Below are 14,959 nucleotides of genomic sequence, written 5' to 3'. Positions count from 1 at the left end.
CAAGAAAATATATGCTAGGCGTTAGACTTTATACCTAGACCTTCCATTCCACATGGAGACTAATCAAGCTTTGTCAAGCTTCGTCAAGCTCCAATGCCCACGATCTACAATGAAGTGGATGCGGCACCCCAAGGTTCCAATGCACGATCAATCAACTGCCGGTAGCATATACCACATATCTACTAGTGGACCGCGCGGAATGAGGCTCTTGCCGTACGGCCATGATGTAGAAAGATGAGTGCTCCAATAGGGAACTTGAAATTGCTAATTTAGCCTGTCTAGACACGCGTCGATGGGGCGGCGAGGAAACATGAAACAAATGCTCTTGGAGGGTCCAATGCGATAAATCGACCAGGTCTAATATTTGGAGAATGGGGTTCTAAGACCGAGCACGAGCATCCCTCACACCATAAGTGACTACATTGGTAGTGTGCTTCTGCCGATGTGGTTCACAGCCAAGCAACATGTAGGAGCAGCATAATTGGCGGAAGAGTTTGGTCATGTTCGAAGGTTAGGCAAGGGCCTTTATTGTATTCGTAATTGCGTTTGGGTTTACGTGCGTGTAAACAGCGGCTCCACACGACAAGCTCCACGAAAAGCTCCACGCCAGCGAGGTTCCCCAAATCTTGGCAGGGGACTGGAGGATTTAAATAACGGCGATTGCCCCGGCGAGTTTGCGGAATTGCGAGGACTGTTCGTATTGCGTAGCTTAATGGGCTGCAACAACCACCTGGGCTCTGAAGTCGTCAGCCGAATTTCTGCTTGGTGTGTTCTTCTCCCAGCTCCGCCAATCATGCTGACGTATCAGGCATTCACAGATGGGACCGTTCCAGCCTGGCAACAAATAAACCCCCCAAAAAAAGTCGTAATTGCGGGTGTGATCAATCATGGGCCTGCTATCCCGCGGCCTTGGTGTCAGAGATTACGTTTATATGTAACATGGATGACTATATGAGCCCCCAAATACTAAAATGAAGAAAGAGAGAAAAGAAAGAGAGAAAAGAAAGAGAGAAAAGAAAGAGAGAAAAGAAAGAGAGAAAAGAAAGAGAGAGAAAAACTCACCGAACGGAGACGCACGAAAAGCCCATATTCCAATTGGCACATGGATACTTCGAGCCAATATTTCCGGGCTCGTTCAAGAAATTCGAAGTACTTCGTTATACACCTGGTCTTTCGTATCTGGACACTGACAGAAGCGAGGCACCAAGAATTCAGGGATATTATATCAGACACTCACTGACATTGTCAACTAGGTTAGTATTGTTAATTCAGGGACTTCATATCGCCATCAGCACCACAATTGACTGTCCAAGGATACCTCTGATGGCAAACAGTCCAAGTCCAATCAACACATGTTCCAAAAATCAAAGATTGGACGTTGTCCGAAAAGAAGCATTACATGCGGCCTTGAAGAGATGGGGCTGCCAGCGTGGTTTCATTGCTCTCGCCGGGTAGATTGGATTTGCGAATAGGTAGGGCGAGATCACGCCTACCGATTTAACCATCAGAAGTGAAAATTTCTCTCATCAAATCTGGAAAACGGTTCCTCGGGAAATCCAGATACGAACGGCCACATTGCAAAGTCACCTGCTCTCAGAATACTAACTTTACAACTCTCAGTGCAACTTCCTCTTAAGACTTATCCACCGATTGACTGTTGTCATGACACTTCCTTTCGTCATAAATTATCTCAAATTACTATTAATGGCCATGCCGAGAGAATACACCATCGATCACCATCTGCAGTTCGATATCAGTGATGTCTATGCTGCCAGACTGAAGATGACTATTATAGCACAAGTTGTGCCCGTTACCTTGTTCGCTTTTTGTTTTGTTTTGTACGTCGTCCAAGTGTCCTTCGAAACTGGGGTGATGTAGGGTTTCGCCATCACCTAGTCATTGCGATTTAGCTGTGAAAAGATGAGAGTATTGCTGGTGGAACTTGCTTCATATGAAAATGGTCAAATGGTGGGTGAGTGGTATAGCCGTCGGGATCTTTGGCATTTAACCTCATATAGCCCGGCATATGGAAACGAAATCCCTAACTTTGACATATGCACCAGAATCCTGGGATTTCGGTAGGGTAGTTATTGCTAAAGAGATTATACGAGATTCCAGCAACGATCATTTAGGCCAAGAAGATGTTGTTGTTAATCCAACCTCGTGTAGATGATATTGAATATAGCGACAACGTGAATTGAAAACAAATTGGAACGAGTAGCCTTAAAAGATTGCTTGCGCGTTCGGTGGAGATGATACCCCACCAGGCATATTAAGGGGCATTGATGTGAAGAAGAACGTCGATCGACCAAGTTCCTTACACACCTCAGCAAGCCTCTCAAGATCAAACATTTCGCCTAGACAAGTATAAGCAGTGTCTGGAGTAGGATGGGGGGCACGTGACTTACCAATGGGCATCCCCCATCCAGCAATTAGATACTCATGAAGGGTGAATTGGCCGAGGGGCGGGAATACCTCAAAGGAAACGGCATCCCCAGCCACCGCTGCGAACCCTGCATCCCATATCCATCTCAAGACCTCCATGCTTGCCTCGAGACCAGCATGTTTGGGCAGTAGCGAGGCTGCATATGCCTTTTTGGCGTCGGGGGACATTTTGTCCCATTCTCGCGTGAACCCGCTGCGAATCAACAAGATATCACCTTTCTTGAATACAACATTGTTCTCACTGGCAATAGCTAGGACATCGCTCAACTTGATGCTGTGTTGAGAAAAGGCAGAGTATTTGATGTGTTTCTTGTCAGCCCATGATGCATAGTCAATCAGCACACCGCGGCCGGTAATACCTTCACGTGCCCAGTGGTGAATACCGATCCTAGAATTGGATCGATCCAGGATCTCATCCTCGGTAGTACCGCCATAGAAAACGCGGTCCCTTCGTCCCTCCAGTTGTGATCCGGAGCAGAAAGGAGATTTGGAAATAGAGGGCTGTCCAAAATGCCGCAGTCCGTCCCATTGACTGCTCTGTTCTGATCGAAGTCAGTATCTTTGATGCAGATGGACAAGTGAGTCCCACGTGGATTGAAATGATAAACGTCGTCAAAGCACGCGCCGTCGAGGATCGATACGATGCTATGCTCACACTCCTTCCTCCCGAAACTTGGTTGTTCCATTTTCGTGAGCTCCCAGTTCAGACCAACACGTCTACCAAGACAGATCTCTTCAGAGGCTGCTTCGCGGACGTTTTCCTCTGTGAGAAGAACTAGCCGTCCGATGCCTTCTTCGTGGCTTCCTGGCATACCGACCCATACTCTTCTGGGGTTCGGGAGCTCGTCAAACTTGAGATCCATCAGCAAAGGCTTTGCCATGGTTTCTGAACTTTTCAGAAGAAGAAGAAAAAAGAAAAAAAAAAAAAAAGGGAGGAGGGGGGCGAAAAGCGAGTTGAAATGGTGTCAAAGTATCTGTGAACAAAATGTGGTTTAGGACCGCTCGAAGAGCGACTGTTTGACACTACGGCTCATCTATTACCGTCGAGGGTTTTGATGCTGTTAGTCAAATGTAAGGCAAAGCAAACAGTCATGAAAAAGCTCGGGAAGCCCAAGCGGAGTATCGCAGACGTCGCCATGAAGAGCGAGAAAACCCTATCAATATACAGATGACGAGTACAGCGATCACTGCGATACTGGCGGGTGATTGGATTGCTTCTTACTCAACGGGACGCACCGGCTGTTGTAAACCTTGCAGTTTAGTTCTCCACGAAACAGATACTCCGGCATCATTGGATCTGACCAATGGCGGACGATCAGAACGTGCTGCAATGCGCGCCAAGAGTGTTACAGTCTGCAACATGCTGATCAATAGAGTGGTGCAACCTCCGTTATGTCGTGGAACAACATTTGGCAGTCGTTGAATCAAAACAACTGCTGACCCTCCTAATCAGAAACCGCGAGAAACATTGCAAAACCTTACCTCGAATATGCGAAACTTGCATGTCGATCGGCAGATCCACCTGATATAAATGGTTTACAATTGAGCGCATCTCTTTTTTTTGCCATGCTTATGGCAATTCATGCACGTCATTTGACACAGCCACTAGACTAGTCCTTGTATCAAATACTGAGCGCCTTGGGAGTATATCAGTCAATTAAGAATACCCTGTCTTGAATTCCAATCTTCGAGGCTATTTCTCTTCGTTCATCTGCATAAGCTGTTATTCGACATCTACAGCATGTCTAATCATGATGACCAGACTAGCGTATACAATCGTTGGGTAATCGCTTTTGCCGCTCTTGGATCTACTGTGAGCCCCAGTCATACTTATCTCTTCGCGCGTCTTCTGATCAAATCATCAGACTTACGGATACGGCGCCGCTGTTTTTGGGGCCACAATTGGGCAACCAGGATGGTATCAGTTCTTTGGCCTGCCTCCGAACGGCGAGCCGGGCTATGTGACTGTCACAACCCCTGTGATAGCGACAGCAAATGGGCTGCTCAGTGCTGGCGCAGCATGTGCTTGCCTCATTATGATGTGGTCTGGCGACTATTTCGGACGCATTCGTAACATACAAGCAGGTTGCTTCCTAGGCCTTCTCGGCGGTGCATTGCAAGGTGGATCCACGACGCTGGCCATGTTCCAAGCTGGTCGGTTCATCATGGGATTGAGCATTGGGACAATGGTGACCATCACCCCAATGTATCTCTCCGAGATATCCAGTCCTCGTTCACGCGGATGGTTGGTCGGGCATCATGCCATCTTCCTCGTGTTCGGCTATATGCTTTCTGGCTGGGTCAGCTACGGGGTGTACTTTGCATCTAATCTTGAGTTTGGCTGGCGCTTTCCCTTGTGTCTGCAAGTAGCACCTCCCCTAATACTCCTGCTTGGTTCTCCTTGGCTACCTAGATCACCACGCTGGCTAGCTTTCAGAGGAAAAGATGATGAAGCATGGCGGGTGCTCCGACGACTACGCAAGTGCGCAACGGACCAGAGCGATATAGTTGCCAAGAAGGAGCTGTTACAGATACAGGAACAGATCAAGCTAGATCGGGAGAAGCTAAGTGCTTGGGGTGGCCATCCGTGGAAAGCCGTGTTACTGAAGAAAAGCTACCGCAAACGAATGATAATAGGTTTCCTGACTCAATGGGGGGCTGAATTTGGTGGACCACTTGTCATTGTGAGTCCTTAAGACTGGAATTTCGAGATGGTACTGACATACCACCTCGCAGAATAACTACTCCGTAATTCTCTATAACGGATTAGGTCAGACCGGTCCCATGCCCCTATTGCTCTCGGCAGTCTGGCTCACATTCGCCGGCGTGATCTTGAATCCTGGTGGAGCTTGGCTGCACGACAGGGTTAACTCGCGACGGTGGATGTATATGATCGGATTTATAGGAGTTGCCATCACCACAGCCTGTCTAACAGCAATGATTGCCTGTTTCGGGGGCACTGACAACAAGATTGGCAATGGCGCAGGGATTGCCTTCATCTTTCTCTACCTTGTTTTCCAGGGTACGTTCTGTGACACGACCATGTACATATACATATCCGAAATATTTCCCACGGAGATCCGTTCCATAGGTATGGGCTGGTCTTTATTGGGACAATTCATCGGTGAGTTACACCTACCTCGTACGAGGTGGTTACGCCAACTCATGATCTGATGTGCTGAGTACTTAGTAGCTACCATAATCCTTCTGCAAACAGCGCCTCTAGCATTTGCGTCCGTGGGCTGGAGATTCTTTTTGTTGATAATATGTTGGAGTATAGTATTTGTGCCTGTTATTTACTTCTACTTTCCAGAGACCGCGGCACTGTCCCTGGAAGCAGTTGAGCAGCAATTTGGCGACGAGATCGCCCCCGTTATTCAACAACAAAATCTCGAAAAGGGGGCGGGACGGACTAACGTCGCCAGTGAGGAGAATTCTGCCCGACAGATTCGGGTATGAACAGTAATAACGATTGTGCCAAGGGAGTTGCCAATGCAAGAGAGTGGAATGGTGCAGAGTCTTGAAGGCGTTCCATGCCCTTCCATTTATGAGAGATGCGGGGTGCATGTCGACACTGCCACAGAGCGTGAATCTTGCCCAAAGCTTTGTTTATGATCCCCGCACTGAATCTGCGATATTACATGTCTGTTCACCAAGTGAACATTGTTTTGTAGCAACATTTCCTAAAACCTGTGTTTCCTGTCGAATATAATGAGTCCAGATGAAACACTTGCCAAAAGTCTGTCGCACTTCCGCGCAATCCAATGGTGCGCTGAGCAATTGGATGATCCCAGAATCGAAATCATCCAGCCACCAGGTCGTCCTACAGATAAGCTAGTGGAAGAGAAAGTCTGGACCAAGACGCTCAATACACCGGAAACACTGTCTGCATTTGTTGCATTTTACCACAAACCCGCCGAGGCAGATGAACCCGTAGACAAGGTATCTGCATTCGTCACTGCGAACCATGGTATCGATGGGTGGCCTGGAATGATGCAAGGTGGCATCATAGCTACACTTATGGACGGGATGGCAGGCTTGATTCTGGGGGTCAATCAAGAGCTTGGTCTATTTCCGCGGAAGCGTTTTGTCACGGCGTTTCTGAACACTACATATATGCAGGCCGTATCAACACCAAGCACGATAATGATCACGGCTCATATGGTGAAGACTGAGGGCCGAAAGGTCCATGTCGAAGTTATCATCCAGAATCATCGAGGTTCAGGATTGGCAAAAGGCGAGGCCCTGTTCATTGAGACAAAGGCAAACTTGTAAACCCCGACCAACATGCCTGGAAACTTTGCGCTCTTGGTATATGTAAAGCCTGCAAGGATCAGATAATGCATACCGAGCAGGGAATGGGCAACGCGTGAAATCATGACCATTCCTTGAAAAGGGAGCTACTTTGATTCGCAAATAATTTCCCACCCATTGCCTACAACTTTACATGTTGTCCTGTATAGAATCAAGCATTCTCTGTACTTTACCGATACCCTTCAGCACGCCTGGTGTATACGATTGGCTGTCCACGACGGGTATCTGGAGGTTCATCATGGGAATACCTCCTCGCTTCGTAATCAACATATCGTGGTGCAGCCCTAGAGCTCTCATCACGGGTCTCGACATATGTTCTGGAATCTTGGCGGATGGTGCGGTTGTCCTCAACGTATTGTGCCCTTCTTGCATCTCCCGTACGACTTCCATCGACGCTCATGGTAGTAGTTCCGTGCTGGCCTCTGTTGACACTCACGGGGCGCCTCACGAGAATAACTTCGTCCAAGTCCGCTCTTCTTGGCACACCCTCAATTCCCAATCTTCCTAGGCTGCTGCGTGGTCGATCGTAATCGCGATCCCTTCTTCGTTCTTCGATATCACGACGGTCGTCGCCACGACTGGAAGGCTCACCATTGCGACCGTCGCCCGCGCGTTCTGCAGCCTTCTTCTTCTCCTTTCTTATGGCCTTCTCAATCTCCCATTCCTCTTTCTCGCCGTAGGTGACGCCTTTCGGCCAGAACTTATGCGCCGCATAGGTTGCAGCTGCTACTGAGCCAAGGAAAACAAGAGAAGTCTTCAGCCCGCTTGTTGTGTCTGTCTTCTCCTTAACGTCCTTGAGCTTCTCTTTTACCTGCGTTCTTTTGCTTCTGCCATCCCGCGATGGGGAGCGACTGCTAGACGTTGATGACAGGGAATCGCGCCGGCTAGTGCGTCGTGATCCAGGCCTTGAGCGTGAAGGAGATCGAGAGAAAGAAATGCGACGGCCAGGTCTTGAGCGAGACCGTGAACGGGAATATACCGGTGATGGAGATCTCGAATAGCTGCCAAACGACGAAGCCGGCGAAGCCTTGCGAGGGTACCGCACGTCTGGCATTTCTTTCACCGTGCTGGTTGGCAACTGAGATGTATTGGTCAAGTGGGCCCCTCCCGTTATGTCCGGTTCACATGAGGGAACCAAAATGCCTTCGGTGACCACTACTACGTAGGGGTGGCGATAACGAGGTCGTGGCGGCTGAGTACTTGCGACGGGGAGCGACTGCGCAGTACTATGAGTGCGTCTTTGACAAACAATTCACTTGAGCTTAGATTAGGTCCGAATAATGGTCCAAAGGTATAAGAGGTTGGGAAGGTCTTCAGATGAGATACAAGATAATGGGTTGAATAGAGGCCTCTCTAGTACACTTCACCACACATGTGTTGGTATTACGGATTGTGGTACAGAAGTTGCCAAGGCTAGATAAGACGGCATAGAAACGGATCATGGGGGGGGGGGGGAGATGCTTCGGGAGATGCAAAAGAGACTGAGCCGATCTGCAGACAAGCTTTTTATCTGAGACTTGGCTCGCAACGGTGACGGTGATGGGGGAATCGGGTAACCTTGGGACAAAAATGAGATGGGCTGGATCGCTTGGCTGCTGAACCTGCATCGATAGCCACCGACGAGCGTGGTGTAATGCAGCCGAATGCATTGCGTCGCCTGGATTGGCGAATGGGATTGCTAGTGCAACCGTTGGCTCATGGGCGGTTGACCTCACCTTGCGGTCCTCTGTGACTCTCGGGGGTAGCACACAATGGCCCTGTTTCAGAACCTTGGTTGGTATCAAAGCTGGATGTAGAGAGCTTTAGGTTTTCCCGTCTTGAGTCCTGCCATGGAGGGACGATGGCCTCTCGTTCTGTACACGGGAACTCGTCAGGAAGTCCGCAAACGCAGCATTTAGGAGAGAGGTGACGAGTGATCCTAGCTAAGGGAATTCCAAGGTGTGGAAAGCATCGAAGCAGCCTAGCCGCGCAAGACTGACTGAGTTCCCTCCACGGCGTTGCGGTCTAGGCCAACAAAAACTGCCTACATATGATGTCAGCTCGGCGGGGATTCGTCCAAATCCAAAGTGCTCCAGCTCCTATTATAGACAGACGTATTATAGTGCTACGTAACGAGCAGCGCCGACGTGTCAAAGCTTTGGGTGCTCTGGCTCTTATTATCACTCCCCTGCATCTGGAGCAAAGGGCCATTCTCGTAGGCACTGTAAAGCAGCGAACGTATCACAGCATTTATTGATGTATTCTGATCTGATCTGATTGGATGTTGTCCCCTCTCACTGCACTGTAAGTTTGTTGACGGAGCGCTGTGTAACAAGTGTCCCCGGAAATTGGGGGCGATTGTTGCAGGGCCTCCGCTAGTTACAGTAGTTACATGCCTCACTAACGTCGAGGTGCGCCGCGCGACTTGCAGTGGCCAGTCAAAGGCGACTCTTATCCAGGCTCTTAATTGAGACCCGCTTTGTCTGAACGCGACTTGACGCGCCGCCGCCCAGAATCTTTGTCGAGGTCACGATAGCAAATTACCAGTCAAGGGAATTCTCAGTGAAGTCCCACTAGAGATGCCTTAGTACTCTTGGACACACCGGAAATGGCCATGGAATCACCACCTTCATCCGATACGGGAGCTCAACCGTTCGACGCCTCGTTGCCATTTGCGGGGGTCGTGGTTTGCTGCACCAGTATTCCGGCCGAAGAACGAGTAAGTTGAGATGAGATGCCTCCGTCCCATTCCGCCCCCACCAGTCGTGGTGCCTGGGACTGAACCAGAACTAATCAAAGTCGCTCGCAATCAGACTTACATCGATGAGCGTGTCAAGGAATTCGGCGGCGTACACAAATATGACCTGACGCCTGATGTAACCCACCTCATTGTCGGCGACTACGACACTGCCAAATACCGTCATGTTGCTCGCGAACGACCCGATATCAAGCCCATGGCAGCAGGGTGGATCAATGCTGTACGAAGCCACTGGGTTAATGACCAAGAGTTCGACTTTGCCAACCTGGAATCCGAGTTTCGACTGCGGCCTTTTGAGAGCGGCGGTGGCTTTCCCCAGAGCACAGATTCGCCCAAGAGACGACGGCAGCAACTGTTGATATGCTTGACCGGCTTCGAGGACCATGATCGTCAGTACATCGAAGACACCGTGGTTGCCAACGGTGGAACATACATGGGGGATCTGTCCAGGAGGGTGACTCACTTGATTGTCTGCAAACCCGAAGGCAAAAAGTACCAGGCTGCTAAGAACTGGAACATCACAACCGTGTCTATCGAATGGCTGGATGATAGTGTGAGGCGGGGCATGATATTGGACGAAGTCTGCTACGATCCTATTCTACCAAAGGAAGATCGCGGAAAGGGTGCCATCATCAGGAAAGAGACGAAGCGACACTCCCTCGGGGCAAAACGACCTCGTGATGGGGCAGATGCCGTCCAGCAAAATGGACCAAGGAAATTGAGAAAGAGTGCAAGCATGCGCTTGAACAGCCAGGGAAACAATCTTCTCAACGAGATTTTCAACAATAGCAAGCAGCATGTGGCAGATGCACCGAGACCAGCTTTAGAGCAAAAGTCTTTGAGCACTTCAGTGCTCCCGCCTGTCGCTGCTCATATCCTCAAGCCTCTACCTCAACCCTTGGCCAGTCTATTGCCGTCTCTACCTTCAATGACTGCCGACCCGACACAAGCTGCAGACGGCGTCTTTGCGTCTTGTCGATTCATGATACATGGGTTTCTTGAGAGGAAACATCAAATAATGTACGATTGCCTGACATCGCATGGAGGCCGAATTGCAAAGTCAGTGGAGGAACTATCTCTACCATCGCAGCACGAGCCACATGATCAGCGATTCCTCGTGGTTCCTCAGACTTCACAGCCACACACTCATCCGATCATCCCCGAGGCCGTCCACATTGTCACTGAATTCTACATAGAGCGTTGCATTCATGGCAGACAGCTTCTCCATCCCACCGATCATGTACTTGGAAGACCTTTCCCTAGCTTCCCTGTAGATGGTTTCGAGGAGTTGACAATACACAGCACCGGATTTAGAGATGAGCAACTCAACCAGGTCGAGAAAACCATTATACAGCTTGGTGCCAAGTATGCAGAACGATTCAACAACCAGAGTTCATTAATGTTATGTCCTAGCCTCAAGGATGTGCGGACAGGAAAGCTTGATCTAGCACTGCGGAATAAGATACCTGTCATCAACGCCGAATGGTTATGGCAATGTATCTCCGCGGGGTTCAGAGTGCCATGGGATAGCTTTGTCTTTCCCGAGATACAACATAAAGTAGCCATTGACGTTGACCCGGATCTGGAGAACCGACGGCAGAAACTACAACGGTCTAAATCCGAGCCTATCCGGAAGAAGGAGAGCAGACCAGATATACGTGCCCCTGCCGCCAAAGAGGCACTTGATTTGACGGCGTTTTCCAAAGAAGACGTACGCGCAGCCGTGAGGCATGACAGTGCCGCCGACATCCCGCAGCCAAAAGTGGCTACAGTCGTGGTGCAAGAAGAGGACTCGGCCATTGACGTCTCAAACTATGATACAGCACCCACTCATCAAGCGCATGACAGTCTAGGCAATGGGCCCCTTTGTGAACTTGGCAAGAACGCGCTTAACAAATCGCTCGATACTCCACTGTCCAGGCCTGCTTCTCACAACACTCTTCGACGCTTCCCAACCGGAGCTACTGTTGGCGATTCAGAATTCGGCGATGACCCTGATGCCGCTCCCATGCATGTTATCGGCGCTGCTCTCGAAGAAGAGCAACCTGTAGCGCTCAACGTATCACATGCAAAGGGAGCACAGAAGCAAAAAACGGAAGAGGTGAGGGCTGCAGAGCGCGCGGCCATGGCGAAGCAGTTCACCAGCCTCATGGATAAACTACCCACAGATGACACGAACAAAGACAGCAGCCATACGAATTCGATGTCGGCCGCCAAAACCCAGCGTCGTAAGCGGGAGATTTTGGGACGTGCGACCTCCAACGCTTCGGCGGCGTCTTCGGCAAGCGCTGAATCAGGTAGTGTTGCTAATAAACCAAAAATGATGGATAATACCAAAAGCGCACCTGGCTCTATGGGTTTACTGGATGAAATGTTGAGTGGAGAGCAAGACGAGTGTGCACAGACCGAGGAGGCACCGCTACCCCCAGCCACACAAGTCGGGTACGACGACCCTCAGGCCCGGGAGCATCGTGAAAAGCTTATGGACAGGATTCAAGGGAAGAAGAAGAGTAACAACGACCAAGTAGAGAAGATCCAAGAGAAGCCAGCCAACGGGCCGGTAGCGGGCGTCACGAGTACTGCTGCCAGCAGGCGAACGAGGAGGAAAGGCTTCTGATAGGCTAGAGGCTATAATGCCCGACTTACGATTTGGACGACCAAGAGGATTACAGTACGGATCAGTATTGGGGCATGACTAGGAGTATTTTGGACGGTCTGCCACGGGCCATGCATCATGGAAAATAGTCAGATATTGCTTTTGATGATCATTCTTATGGATATCCGAATGCAGAGCATAGTATTTACAGGATACATAGCCTCTATGAATTTGTTTCATGTTTTTGCCAAGTATGGTATCGCCTGCAGCAGCGCACTGCAAGTTATTTGCCTATCTCGACTTTATTCAGACAGTAATGATGACGGCCGTGCATCATCAAGACCACTTCAGCATATATATTCAGACAAGTGGCACGGCACATTCCATTAGCCCAAACCATGACCAACGGTCTTGAGAGTGACGGTAGGGCAATTGTTCACCTCGCGCAACAAATTCATCGGATGTGATATCGGAATTGCCTGATCATATGAGGAAATTCATCGGGCAGATCGATGCGGCTGTCCAATTTGTGACACGGGGTTGGAAGATACATTCGGAACCGGCACACACGGCGATGCTCGTTGCCATCAACATGCCGGTATCCGCCTCGGCGAGTTCTACAGCCAGTTTTCCATGCCCTACAGCCGATATACAGCACAGCATGAGCCAAGAGATTCGGCGGCTTCAGTACAATGTCACATTCATGCTTGCCCAACGTGTTGTACGTGCTTGGCTCATTCATACTCGTTTTCAAGCTGCCACCACAGTTGCCACGACTGGTCCCATGTATATATTCGGATTGCCAGTCATGATCCGATGGCTGCGTGTCCCTGGGTATAGCTCAGATCTAGTGTGAGATCACGCAGTGGGTGGGCACTAACGCGCCGAGAAACTGAGTTGGGGATGGCAAGTTACGGGCGCATAGAAGGGGAATATCACGAGACTGCAAATGCCTTTACTATCGCTTCATCCGGCAGCAATGTCAAGGGAAACGGCATTCTGCATGCTGACAGAGCAGCAAAACCAAGCTGCGGGTCGTCTTTTTCTCCATTTTCCTTTCATGCGTGATGCGAAAGCCAAGCCCCGTTTTGGAGTGACTTGCATATTACACGGGCGAGCCACACGATCGGCGCCGTGTAACCACGATATTGGATGGCTACTAAGTCTTGCCGGTCACACAGCCTCATCTGCAGCGCTACACATGGTCACGATCGCGTTCACAGAAGTCCATGGACCCAGCCTGCCAGCTGTGGGGGAGGATTATTCCCACTTTTACCTCCGTGCCCCGTGTTCAGGACGAGACTATGCAGTATTGGTATCTGGTGCGCGACGGGTTTTGCAGAGAGTTGACCAGGCGCGAGAATTATTCGTGTCGCATGCAATCAGCAACAGCCGTATAGTGATTGCAAGGGAAAGATCTCGGTCGCTTCCGACATGCCATCTGTCATTTGGAGATCATTACTACTTAGCAGTCTAGTCTAGACTAGACCGAAACCCCAAGACTCGTAGGCTAGGCAGGAATGCGATGCGTAACACGAGCTAGAAGCTATCGAAGGACTCGGGACTCCGAAGAAGGGTTCGCGCTTTGTGAGGGGTGCAGCGGACGAACCCCTTCAAGCGCTAGAAGATCATTTGCAGTCATTGAAGCTAAACATGTTTCTAGCGGCACAGTGTCGACGGATCGAGGTGAGGAAGCGGAGGACCATGGCCGTGGGAACGAGGAGCCCAGGGAGCCGTTCTCCTGCAGTCACCTCTGAGTTCTAATGGTCGCTGGCCGGTGGCTGCTGGCTCTCCTCGATCGTCACATCGTCACGGGGTCTGAACCCTGGGAGATGTTTTTAGACAGGTCCCCTGGGTCCCAGCTCCAAGCTGCTTGGATTTGGGTGGGGGGGATTACACGACTAACCTGGTGCTTAAAATGCACTGGAACTTGATCTAGCTGGGGGTCAGTTGAAGTGCTCTGATTGGGCAGCCCTGCCTCGCATGGACAATTATGATGACATGTGCGCTGGGGACGCTTGCCCATGTACGTCACCCAGCAAAATAGCCACCTCCATCACGCCAACCTCAATACCACCTCGCTACCGCATCAGTACTTGTACCTTTTCTCCAGCCGGCCGTGTCATCGATAGGTAGGGTAGGTTGGTAGGGTACACTCGACGGTCGAGGACGGTCGGCTCCTTTAGTATGTGACATGGTTTTTTTTTCTTTCCCTTTGTGCTGTAAGTTCTAGCCGAGAACAAAAGGGTTCCTCAGCTCCCTGCTAGGCCAGGTACCCTCAAATATTCCCAGGATTCCAAAGGGAAGAGGCGAACTTGTTTCTTGTGCTTTATTTGGCGATGACGCTGCTGCTCTATTCTAAATGGCACAGATAGCCTGATGACAGATCTTTGAGCGTCCGTATTCACTGTGCCGATTCACTATTGCAACCTGCATCATTTTCCCATGAAATTTCCCCAACCTGTCCTCCCACACTTGTTGTTGTCGGATTCAGCTACCCTTCTCGCTTTTGACCCCACTAGCTCACCAATCAGCCAGGAATATACGGAGCCTACCTGCCTGGTTTCACAAGATTCTTGTTTTGGGTTCTTCTCCCCAATACCATCGCATTCATACATGCAGCCGATCAAGTTCAGGCACTTCTTTATTTCTGCCGTCGCTGATTCGAGCAAAGGTTTGATCTTGGGCCTCAGCACGTACTGGTGACTTAGCGACCCTCGCTTATAACACCGTTCGTATTGTCTCCACCATATTACATAGCATACGCCTGCCCTGCCTGCCCGTCTTGAGAACCAAATTCCACCCTTACACACGACCACCTCGAACTATACCCTACCACTGTCGGCCTTCGCAAGGGCAGAACCAAA

General features: G+C 50.1%; 5 protein-coding genes across 5 annotated transcripts; 3 read left to right on the top strand and 2 right to left on the bottom strand.

The window, feature by feature from the left end:
* Positions 1–2,223: 2,223 nt before the first annotated feature.
* Positions 2,224–3,308, bottom strand: BKA67DRAFT_508869 (uncharacterized protein; the record flags this gene model as incomplete). The annotated part of the gene is made up of 3 exons (XM_046097190.1): positions 2,224–2,357; positions 2,409–2,987; positions 3,035–3,308. 3 exons carry the CDS (start codon positions 3,306–3,308, stop codon positions 2,224–2,226), a joined length of 987 nt encoding a protein of 328 aa, XP_045965294.1.
* Positions 3,309–3,942: 634 nt separating this feature from the next.
* BKA67DRAFT_550349 (general substrate transporter) lies at positions 3,943–6,094 on the top strand. The gene is made up of 4 exons (XM_046101651.1): positions 3,943–4,258; positions 4,311–5,129; positions 5,182–5,569; positions 5,639–6,094. The coding sequence occupies exons 1-4, from the start codon at positions 4,187–4,189 to the stop codon at positions 5,902–5,904; spliced, it is 1,545 nt and encodes a 514-aa protein (XP_045965293.1). The 5' UTR covers positions 3,943–4,186; the 3' UTR covers positions 5,905–6,094.
* Positions 6,031–6,824, top strand: BKA67DRAFT_76823 (HotDog domain-containing protein). Its single transcript, XM_046109424.1, has one exon. The coding sequence runs from the start codon at positions 6,157–6,159 to the stop codon at positions 6,718–6,720; it is 564 nt and encodes a 187-aa protein (XP_045965292.1). The 5' UTR covers positions 6,031–6,156; the 3' UTR covers positions 6,721–6,824.
* A 104-nt stretch (positions 6,825–6,928) lies between these two features.
* Positions 6,929–7,813, bottom strand: BKA67DRAFT_654295 (uncharacterized protein; the record flags this gene model as incomplete). Its single annotated transcript, XM_046106535.1, has 1 exon — positions 6,929–7,813. One exon carries the CDS (start codon positions 7,811–7,813, stop codon positions 6,929–6,931), a length of 885 nt encoding a protein of 294 aa, XP_045965291.1.
* A 1,175-nt stretch (positions 7,814–8,988) lies between these two features.
* Positions 8,989–12,316, top strand: BKA67DRAFT_550346 (BRCT domain-containing protein). Its single transcript, XM_046101650.1, has 2 exons — positions 8,989–9,457; positions 9,552–12,316. Exons 1-2 carry the CDS (start codon positions 9,347–9,349, stop codon positions 12,111–12,113), a joined length of 2,673 nt encoding a protein of 890 aa, XP_045965290.1. The 5' UTR covers positions 8,989–9,346; the 3' UTR covers positions 12,114–12,316.
* The last annotated feature ends 2,643 nt before the right edge of the window (positions 12,317–14,959 follow it).

This window comes from Truncatella angustata (genome assembly GCF_020726525.1).
Source record: "Truncatella angustata strain MPI-SDFR-AT-0073 chromosome Unknown BKA67scaffold_1, whole genome shotgun sequence".
NCBI classification, from domain to species: Eukaryota; Fungi; Ascomycota; class Sordariomycetes; order Amphisphaeriales; family Sporocadaceae; genus Truncatella; species Truncatella angustata.
The sequence above is the reverse complement of the archived record's forward strand: the minus strand, read 5'-3'. Positions and strand labels throughout refer to the sequence as shown.